This window comes from Triticum dicoccoides, chromosome 4B (genome assembly GCF_002162155.2).
Source record: "Triticum dicoccoides isolate Atlit2015 ecotype Zavitan chromosome 4B, WEW_v2.0, whole genome shotgun sequence".
NCBI classification, from domain to species: Eukaryota; Viridiplantae; Streptophyta; class Magnoliopsida; order Poales; family Poaceae; genus Triticum; species Triticum dicoccoides.
In genome coordinates, this window is record NC_041387.1 from 557,799,615 (window position 1) to 557,810,799 (window position 11,185).

Genomic DNA, 11,185 nt, shown 5'->3' on the forward strand with positions numbered 1-11,185 from the left:
GTGCTCCTCTCTTGATGTCTACTTCAGCACGTGTTTGTGTGCAACATTTGGTGTTTATGTGCTAAACATACAAGGGAGGAATGCACTCCCTTATTATAAACAACTTTGCTGTGTTGGCCATATGTACAATTACTTGGAAGTGTGTCACAAGGCAGAGTAAAAATTTGACAAGAATATAGAAAAGACGGCAAAAGTTGTATGCCCGGATGTAATACCTTGTAGAATTGTTGTCTGTTAGACTATAGTGTAGAACATTCGTGCATGGCAGCAACAGTGTAAGAAATGCTCTAAGATTGTCTAGATAATAAATTTTGTCTATAATTTCTGCAATATTTGTAATGCCTATTTTAATTATAATTTTCCCAAATTTTTACTAATTTCATCCATTAATATTTCTATTTTTGGATGTTCTGACGCGAGCCTTGCGATAGTGTTTTAGTAGCTAAAAGTGGCCATGATCAATCATATAACATGCATCCATCAACATTTCTAATTAAAATCCCCTATGCTTAATACCACAACTCAAACCATCAAGTCTGCTAGATTCAAGTTTAAAACATTGCAACCCAGTATTTATAAAGCTAAAATAGACGGGCGCGGCAACGCGCGCCATCAATAATCTAGTAGCTTGTAAAAACAGCTTGCATTGTGAGACGGATGGCGTAATCAATAAAAAATGGGTGTGGCAGTAGGTTCTAAAAAATAAGAGCACAACAGGTGTGACGACTTCATAGGAACAACATGCCTTTTGACTCAAAAAATTTGAGCTCCAAGCTTTACCACCGGCCACCTTGCGCATGTGGCTACCAACAACAAAGGGTAGTGCTTGCCAAATATCCTCACCCTCTACCTATAACAAACAAATACTAGAATAATGTTAACTGAAATCATTATGTCGGCTCCAGAAATTTTTAGTTCTCTTCACTAGCCGCCTCTGCCACATAATCAATCAGCTGCAGAAGGAAACCATCTAGGCAGTTTCCTTTCAGCTTCCGTCGTTCGGTAAGAGCATCTACTGCCGAACGGCTCAAACCATCTCTTGTATACTCTGGATGCGCCCGATCATTAACTGGACAGAAGAGAAGAGAAAAAGTGATTCAACCGGACCTTTCATATCTTTTCTATATATCCAGGCTGTTCGCGAACCCTCATATTCATCTTAAATATGAGGAGGATATGAGGGCTCGCAGACACGCCCGGACGTGCCCAGTCAATCCGCCACGTAGGTTGCGGCCTCACTGTTTGTTCATTCTTTTTTTTTTCTTTTCATCTCCATCAATCACGTGCAAGTGATCGGACATATGACGTAGAAAATGAAAATTATGCCTGCACGAATGAACAAATAGGAACTCAAAATGGACACGCCCGGTCACCGACCGAGCGCGCGTCCGCGAGCTTTTAGGGATCGAATTAAAGGTACATGGCTAAAGATGCTCTAAGGCGTCTCAGCAACTGGTGGCTAGAATCATTAGTTTGAGCAGTAGCCGTGGAGTCCAATTCATCATGCGTCGACGTGCATGATACAACCAATCTTGCGACGGAGGCACGCCACCACACACACACATAGGCATTCGCAGACGAGCAGCACCCTGCGTCTGACGGCGTGACTGCCAAGGCAGTAGTATACATGCCCGGACGTGGATGGCCGCCGCGGTGGACCAAAGTCAGAGTTCTCCTTCCCCGCCGCAGCCACCTTCCAGTCCATGCTGCCTGTTATAAATACGTCACACAGTGAAGGTCCTGGTTCTTCCATCAGATCCCCTCTTCTCTCTCTCTCTATTCTTCTTGCTCTAGCACTCTGCACTGCTCTGTTCTTTCCGGCTAACACCGGCTACGCCCACCCCACGGCGGATGGAGGGCGTCGAGGAGATTGTCATCGCCGGCGCCGGGCTCGCCGGTCTCGCGACGGCCCTGGGGTTGCACAGGTAATTGAAGAATCATTCTAATTGGTTCCTTGTTCGGTTCGGCGCTAGCTCCGGCCTGGAAGCGAGATCGAGCTGACGAACGGGTGGTGCAGGAAAGGGGTGAGGTGCGTGGTGCTGGAGTCGTCGGCGACGCTGCGTGCGTCGGGGTACGCCTTCACCACATGGACCAACGCCTTCCGCGCCCTGGACGCCCTGGGCGTCGGGGACAAGATCAGGGAGCACCACCTGCTCTACGAGAGGTAATATTCTTTAAGCAACCCACAGAAGCTTTTCTGTCCAGAAGATGGTAGAGTAGTACAGATACTGACTGACAGTGGGACCCGGAATAATTGGGTCATGGTCAAACCTGTCAAATTACTTCTATTTATGGAAAATGAATATTTTTCACCACCAGTCTATATTTGGTTTCTAAACTACAAAACCAGTTTGACACCTAGCAATTGTATGGATTAAAAGGTCCATCAAACCACTGCGAGGTGGCTTTTCAATAAAAAAAATCTTCTAAATTTCAGAGAAGCAATTTCAGAAAATATACTAGCTTTCTTAAAAAATAGTCCCTCCGTCCCATAATATAAGTGTGTTTTTGACACTAAACGCTCTGGTATTATGGGACTAAGGGAGTATAAGTTAGAAGATATTGTTTTGAGATATAAATTAGAAGCCATTGGTATTGTCTGAAAACCCAGGAAACTCATAGTGGACTATGAATTCAGCCAATTCACTGTCAACATCGAATTTGCAAACTGCGCTACAAATTCAGCCCATTCATTATATACTGAAATACTCCATTCACTAGTGAGATGGGAAGAAGACTGAGTTATTCTACTTGATGGCAGGCTGGTGGCCTTCTCTGCATCCACGGGTGAGGCTGCCGCAAAAGTGAGCCTAAAGATGCAGGGCAAAAGGTACTGAATCTGAAACCATGCTCACTGAATTAATTACAGAAGCACGATCTGACAGTTTCTCCACGTACAATCTTACGAGCAATGCTCTGACCAACATCATGGTTGATTGTTGCATCAGCGGGCCTCACGAGATTCGGTGCGTGAAGCGCAACTTCTTGCTGGAGACGCTGGAGGAGGAGCTGCCGGAGGGCACCATCAGGTACTCCTCCAAGATCGTCGCCATCGAGGAAGAGGGCAACGTCAAGCTGCTGCACATGGCCGACGGCTCCATCATCAGAGCCAACGTAAGAATGCATCTTCTTCTTGTCTGCACTGCAGTGGCAAAATCTTACACTGACTAAGCGGATACGTGCGTGCAGGTTCTTGTGGGGTGTGACGGAGTGAACTCGGTGGTGGCCAAGTGGCTGGGCCTGCCCAAGCCGATCCTCTCGGGGCGGTCCGCCACCCGGGGCCTCGCCGAGTACCCGGACGGGCACGGCTTCGGGCCCGAGATGCTGCAGTTCATCGGGCAGGGCTTCCGCTCCGGCGTGCTCCCCTGCTCCGACACCTCCGTGTACTGGAACTACACCTGGTACCCGTCCCCGGCGGACGGGGACGCGGAGGAGAGCGTGGACAAGATGCGGCGGCACGTGCTGGCCAGGCTTCGGGCCGCCAAGATCCCCGCGGAGGCGCTGGACGTGGTCGAGCGGGGCGAGATGAGCGAGGTGGTGTCGTCGCCGCTGCGGTTCCGGTCCCCGCTGGCGCTGGTCCGGGGCAGCATCTCCAGGCGCGGCGTGTGCGTGGCCGGCGACGCGTTCCACCCGATGACCCCGGAGCTCGGGCAGGGCGGCTGCGCGGCGCTGGAGGACGGCGTCGTCCTTGCCCGATGCCTCGGCGAGGCCTTCGCCGTCGGCGGGCACGGGAGCGCCGAGGCGGCCCTGGAGAAGTACGCCGGGGAGCGGAGGTGGCGCGCCGTCCGGCTGGTCACTGCCGCGTACGTCGTCGGCTTCGTGCAGCAGAGCAGCAACCCGGCGATCAAGTTCCTGAGGGAGAGGTTCCTGTCCGGGTTGCTGGCCAGAGTGATGGTCGACATGGCCGACTTCGACTGCGGGAAGCTCTAGTAGTTATGTCACTCCTTCACGGCAAAACGAGAACAACGAGAGAAAACGAATCGGTTAAAACGGCATCAATCAAATCGATTTGATGCCTGTATTTCGACTTTTCGAGTTAAATAAAGAAAATAGTTTGATACCCGATAAGATTATGAAAACACTAACGCCCACACGTGTGGGCGTTTGCATCTCACCCACATGCGTGGATCCGCGTCCGCTAATGGGTGCATGAATCTTGGCATGTTCGTGGTGTCACATAGGACTGGCCTGAGGTGTGTGGGTATTCATCCGGTCGCTCACACGTCCGTTTCACCACACGAAGGGGCCGGCGTGTGGGCATTTAGCAATTCGCCCACACGCCAGATCATGTTCACGCACAAGGGCTGATGTGTGGACATTTGTCATCTCGCCCACACGCCCGTCTCCTCTCCCACACCCAAACTGCCAGTTGCCATGTGTTTTACAGTGTACATGATAAATTGCCCTAGTGTGCTTGTAAGCATATGGCAACTCTCTCTCTTTTTTTTATCCAAACATGTCAGTTGCCATGTGTTGCAGGATACACGGCAACTGCCCTAGTGTGTTTGTAAGCAGATGGCAACTCTCTCTTTTACCCGAACATATCAGTTGCCATGTGTTTTGCAGGGTACACGACAACTGCCCTAGTGTGCTTGTAAGCAGATGACAACTCTCCCGAACATGTCAGTTGCCATGTGTTTTACAGGGTACACGGCAACTGCCCTAGTGTGCTTGTAAGCAGATAGAAACTCTCCCGAACATGTCAGTTGCCATGTGTTTTGCAGGGTATACGGCAACTGCCCTAGTGTGCTTGTAAGCAGATGACAACTCTTTTTTTTACCCGAACATGTCAGTTGCCATGTGTTTTGCAGGGTACACGGCAACTGCCTAGTGTTAGTAGGTGGCAACTCCTAAAGTTTTCAAATCATGGCAACTATAGTAAACCAGACCATACATGAAAACTATAGTAAACCAGACCATACATGACAACAGCTGCAGTTTGTCCAAAAATGGCATCTAGCACTTTACCTGAGATGGCAACTGTAGTTGAGCAACCATGGCAACTGTAGTTGTCCGACATGGTAATTGTAGTTCAATGACATGGCAACTGCAGTTAAACGAACATGGAAGAGGGTCCGGGACCATGGCAACTGCGGGCGCGTGTTGACTGTCACGCGGGGCGTGCGGGACCATGAGATAGGAGGCCTGACGTACGTGCGTGTGGGCGTTATCTATTTTACCCACACGTAGGCATGTGAGAGGGACCGTGAAAGAAAAAAAGGCGGGTGGGCATTACTTGTTTTGTCCACACGTAGGCGAGTGGACTGATCCTTTTAAACACCACATAAAACGTGTGGACAGACCCCTTAACGCCCACATGTGTGGGCGTTATCAACGTCGATTATTACTCCCTCCGTCTCATAATATAAAAATATTTTTAACACTAGTGTAGTATTAAAAACGGTCTTATATCATGGGATGGAGGGAGTAGTCTACAATATGTAGATAATACCGTTGTCATCTTGAAAAACAGAGGGAGCGCCTATAACTCAGTTTCTTTTTTCACTTTAGCTATCATCTGACTGAGTTTTAAATTTTGGGTCAGTCAATTTTTTGATCGTAGATTGCTGCTCCAAGATGCGTGCTAGTTATTTTTTCCCCTGCTGTGCGCCATGTTCTGTATTGGGCTAGACGTTTTTTGATTGACCCCTATTTTGGGTCAGTTGATCTCTTGTTGACTGAAGTCTGTTACATGTTTTCTTATTAGACTGTTTGCGTGCGTTTTTACATCTCTTTTTGTCGGTTTTTATGGGTATAGTTTGGATGTTGGGCGAATATTAAATATAGCACGTAAGTAATGTATAATTTGTGTGTAAATTGTAATTCTATGAAAAATGCACTATTATGTGCCATTATTCATTTGTTCTTAGATTTTATTTTTGCAAAAGTTCCACTTTTATATTCTTATTCTTGCATGTTTTTAAAAAGCACAATTTTTATGTATACTCCACGCAAATTTTGTCAGTGTTTGTTTTATATGATTTTTCACATTTTCTTTGTTCTTAAATGGTAATACCAATGCCACATATTCATTCTTTCTTTTGTGGATAAATTTGCCCTATTTTTTTATTCCAGATTTTTGTTTCTATGTGTTTTTCTTTTCTTTTATTGGTTATTTTTTGTTTTGTGTGTTTTAGCTTTTTTTTAGTTTTTTTCTTTACACTTTTTTGGATCACTATGCGTTTAGATCACTATAGTGATCTAAACGCTCTTATATTAGTTTACAGAGGGATTATTTTTTAATGTGAATTCTGCTAGTATATGTTAGTTCTTGCATAGCTATAAAAGGTGCAATTTATGTGTAAATTATGTGCAAATTTACCATGATTTATTTTTTCATTCCTTTCTTCTTAAAGGGTGGTACCAAATGCCACTACTTCATTCTTTTTTAGAAAATGTTATATTTTTGTGTGTTTAAATAAGTATACACACAGTTACTATACAACATGTGTGTAAATTATAGTAGAGTGCAAAATTGCAGTATTATATGTTCGTTGTTTGCATATTACTAAAAGTGCAATTTTAGTGCAAACTTTATTATTTTCATTTTGTTTTAGTTTTTTTTCATTTTCTTTCTTCTTAAAGGGTTCCATTCTTCCATACAAAATGTTATTGTGTTGTTTTATTTTCTTTCTTTAGAGGCAATACAGATTTCATTCCACTAGTATATTTTTTGTTTCATTTTTTTGTTTTAAGGTCCAAGCCAGGCTGTAAAAGACTAAGCGCCTATCAAATAACTGCCCTCATAACAAGGATAAACACGCACTCAATTTTAGTGTAGTGTGTGTGGTTCATACCGTTGTCTAAAAATTACATTACTATATGCTTATTTTTGCATGTTATGAAACAGTGCAATTTCTGTGCCAACCGTGTGCAATTCTCTATCATTGTTTGTTTTATGTGTAGTCGCTTATGCACGGGCATGCAGATTGCTTTTCATCCAACATGCAAAGCTAACTCATGTGCAGACGTGCTTCTAGAAACTATACTAGTTAGGGGCAGAGCTGTGTAGATACACGTAGGGGTAGTACTATGTAAAAATTACTATGTACAAATATTCAAGGGACAATTCCATTTCTCCCCCTAACTTGAGTCACCACCTGGGATTTGCCCCTAGTTTTCAGGTATGCTCAAAAATACCCCTTTTCTGTCTGTGGCCCTTACAGAAATCCCCCTCCGGGCCGTTTCCATCGGGTCAATGGTCTTTGATCGGTAACTTGGCGTGTGTTGGACATTTTGGCCCCTGGTTCTTACATGTGGGCCCGTATCGAAATGTTATCCACTCGCTCACTCTGTTTCTTCTACCTCGCGACGCACCTCTTCTCTCGTTCCCCTCTTGGCGACCGCACCAGCGGCGCACGAACGACATCGTTCTGGAGCTCGGGCAGTGAGGCCGCGTGGATGTGCACCTCACGCATGTCGTCCGCAAGCTCTTCTGTCGCCGTGGAGGTAAGTTATTCTTCTCTGATTTGTGTGCACCCGCGGATTTCTCGTTAGGGTTTGAGGTAAAATTGGGGATTTGCTCTCTCCTAGGTCGATGGGGTCGGCATAGTGCAGTTCTCCTCCGAGTTCTACATGCCGGATCCGAGTTATTGCGGCCTTGAGAAGCTTTCCGAGCATCGGTGCCCGAGGCACGGGCTCGTTCCCGCTCGCCGTGTCGCTTGGGGAGGAGCAAGCACGGGGATACGTTTTCTTGGATGCCCACTGGATGTAATTTGGTAGATTGTATCTGCTTTGCAACAAATTGGTGCCAAGATCGCATTTTGACGATATTTTTTTATGTTGCAGCTTCCTGATGAATGTGAATGGGCTGTGTGGGTTGACCCTCCTCCTCCAGATCTTGTGGGGCGTGCATTTGAGACACTACATGATGGACTAGAAGCAAGTTGGCTCAAATCTCATCGTTTAGAGAAGAGGGTGACACATCTCAGAGAGAAAAAGAAGAAGTTAAAGTTACAATTGCATAAGAAGCATGATCAGATGGAAACATGGGCATTTTTGATGATAATTATTGGCATATGCATTCTATCATATTTTTTTGGTTCATAGAATGCATACTAGTCAGTGAGAACAAGCTAGTTTGGCACTGAGTAGAAATTAGCTTGATGTTGTGAACTTTTTCATGATGTGAGTAGTTCCTGGTTGTGAAACTTTGATGCTATGCATCTTTTGGAAAGACAAAGTAATTGAAAAGCATCAGTTGGATCTTGTGATTTCTCTCTGTCTTATTGTTTCTGTTTGTACCTCTCCAATCCATATTACTCGTCGATCAAATGGTCCCAACGAAACATGATCGACATCCATTTGAGCGACAAGTAATACGTGCCGGAGGAAGTGATCGACAACATCAATGATGAACAACAGCAAGTTATGACCAGGATCAATTCCAAATAATACCAACAAAATGCCAACATCGACAACAAGGTATGACAACAGTAACATGAGACAACATGATCCATTACATAGTTCACACAACAACATCAACTAAATAGTTCAAACAAACAGATGGTTCAAAGCTTCTGCTACATAGTTCGAACATGACTCAAATGACATGATCACACAGTGTTCACAGCAAGTTTCCCCTCTTGCTCCTAGTGTTGCATGTAGGATTAGAAGAGAGCCTGGACTTGCTCCTAGTGCTCCTAGCATCAGCTGGCACCTTCTTAGGAGAGGCAGACCTGCTAAGCTGGTTGCTTCCAGTTACAGAACCACCAGTCATGAGCGTATCGCCTTTCGACTTCTTATTTGGTGAAAGAGGGTTATCACCTCTCTCTGCTGGCCTCTTGTAATTTTTCCTTGGGCTAAAAAGTAACAACACAAGCTTTTATTAGTTAATAATGAAGTAATTTGTTAGATAAATCAATTAGTTGTAGTTATAATAGTAGGTTACCTCATAGTAGTTCCTGCAACACTTGCTACAGTAGGTGCATCAGTTACAGGAACTGGTGCATCTTCTTCTTCAAGATCTTCTTGTGCTTCTGTTTCTTCTACTGCATCATCCTCATTTGTTGCTGCAGGTTCATCTGTATCAGATGGTACATCATTGTGTTCAGGTGCATTGTCAGCACCCCAGTGCTCATCCTCTTCTCCAAAAGCTGGGTCAATTGACTCTTTGCACTTATTGCCATGGTGACCAAGTCTACCACATCTAGGGCATTTCTTTCTCCTGCCCCCAAGTCCTTTTCCTTCTGACTTTGCCCTAATCATGGTATTTCTAGGTCTACCAGGGGGCCTGTTTTGAACTGGAGCACACAGTTTGAATCTAGGATCAACTACATCCCACTGTTGCTTCCCCTCCATTGCAGGCAAGTTGTCAGCATATGTTGCATTGAACATTTGTACTGAGTAATATGGGTGCACATACTGGTCAATCTCACTGGCTGGACCTCTCATTGATGTAATAAAGTATAGTGCATGTATGCAAGGTTGGCCTGTAATTTGCCACTTTCTGCAGCTACAAGTGTTAGCTTTCAAGTCTACAGGATATCTCCACTCCCTATTTTCTCTGTCAACTGCAGTGACCTCTGCCTCATGTGTACTTCTTTTCACTACAGTCATGTCCAACCCCTTTGATTTTGCAAGCAACATTTTCATAACTTTTGGAATTATTACATGACCAACATATGTTGCTGCAGCAATGCTTTGCCTAATGTCAAATTTCTCCATTATGTATTGTCTTATTCTGTCAAGCAGATCAACAATGTGTAGCCCTTTCCACTTTCTAATCTTTGAATTAAAAGACTCTGCAAGATTATTGTTAACATAATCTAGCTTGCAAGTTTCATTGAAAAGAGCCCTTGCCCATAACTTAGTGTGGTGCTCCTCTATGTACTCTTGCACACCTTGCTTGTTGTATAACTGAGTGAGATGGTACTTGTGCTTTTTCAAGCTGTAGGTCAAAGAACAGGGCCACAAGTTTTCATCAAAGAATTTTCCTCTAAACTTTTTACTAAAATTAGTTGCAAGATGCCTCATGCATTCCCTGTGCTCTACACCTGGGAACACATCTTCTACAGCTGACTCAAGTCCCTTGCAGGCATCAGGGTGAATAACCAATCCCTCTGGATGGCCTATTAGGTCTTTCAAGTTCTGGAAAAACCAAGTCCAACTCTCAATGTTCTCTGTCTCTAGCACTCCATATGCAACTGGAAAGATCCAGTTGCATGCGTCTACAGCACAAGCACTAACTAGCTGTCCTCTATACCTTCCATTTAATGCTGTTGCATCTACTGCTAGATATGGTCTACATCCAGCTAGAAAACCTTGCCAAGAGGTCTTAAATGATACAAAAACTCTCCTAAAGCACTCTTTGTACCTTTTCTGTCCATTGAGTTTAAACTCTACAGTGTGTCTATCAATATTAACCACACTACCAGGAGATGCCTTTTCTACTTCAGCTTTGAAAGTATACAAGAGTTGGAATGAATCAGTCCATTTACCATAGATGTTATCCAGTGCCATTTGCTTACCATAGAAAACTCTCATGTAAGGGAGCTGCACCCCATACTTCTTTTTCAAGTCTGTCTGCACAGTTGGCACTGAAATATTTGAGTTCTCCCTCACCCAGTTCTTCACAGCATCTGCCACCCACCTACTCTTTGTAGACCTGAGCCTTTGCCTCCTTGTAACACTTGGGCATATGTGAGCTGTCTTGTTCACTTTGACCTGCAGCAAGTAATAGTCAGCAACAGTCCATACAATTATGAATGCACAATTATTACTAAGGAAAGTTATTATTTGCACTAACTACATTAGTCCTACAGTGTATTGCCTGAAAAAGTGTGCTATTTCTCATTCTGGAGGCATGCATCCTCCACTTACACCTTTTGTAAGCACAGTGAACAGTTAGTCTACTGGGCTCACTCTTGTCAATTATAAATTCACTCTGGGTCTTGATTGAAAAGGTGGCAAGTGCATTCCTACAATCTATGACATCTGAAAATATAGTTCCTTCTGCTAAAGAAGGATCATCTCTGTTATACTGCACATCAGGCCTACCCTCATCCTCTGTCTCAGAATATCCCATGTCCATGTCCTCCTCTCTTTCATCAGAGTCTGTCTCCTCAAATTATGGGGGTGGAATGTAATCTTCACCATCATCCTCATTAGGTGGTTTCCTGACAACAAACTCTGGGTGCATTCTTTCATCCTCATCGTCTGTGGGCACTTCATCAGGAAATTCCTC

The 11,185-nt window shown here is 44.6% G+C and overlaps 1 protein-coding gene across 1 annotated transcript; it reads left to right on the forward strand.

Moving 5' to 3' along the window:
• Positions 1 to 1,591: 1,591 nt before the first annotated feature.
• Positions 1,592 to 4,062, forward strand: LOC119291445 (monooxygenase 2-like). Its single transcript, XM_037570199.1, has 5 exons — positions 1,592 to 1,925; positions 2,018 to 2,164; positions 2,762 to 2,830; positions 2,949 to 3,114; positions 3,190 to 4,062. The coding sequence occupies exons 1-5, from the start codon at positions 1,852 to 1,854 to the stop codon at positions 3,928 to 3,930; spliced, it is 1,197 nt and encodes a 398-aa protein (XP_037426096.1). The 5' UTR covers positions 1,592 to 1,851; the 3' UTR covers positions 3,931 to 4,062.
• Positions 4,063 to 11,185: the final 7,123 nt, after the last annotated feature.

Bases quoted from the DNA above. Each gene is read 5' to 3' on its own strand.
- LOC119291445 (XM_037570199.1), top strand. From the start codon at position 1,852: ATGGAGGGCGTCGAGGAGATTGTCATCGCCGGCGCCGGGCTCGCCGGT. The intron at 2,165-2,761 runs GTAATATTCTTT...ACTTGATGGCAG, and splicing joins CACCACCTGCTCTACGAGAG to GCTGGTGGCCTTCTCTGCAT. The intron at 3,115-3,189 runs GTAAGAATGCAT...ACGTGCGTGCAG, and splicing joins GCTCCATCATCAGAGCCAAC to GTTCTTGTGGGGTGTGACGG.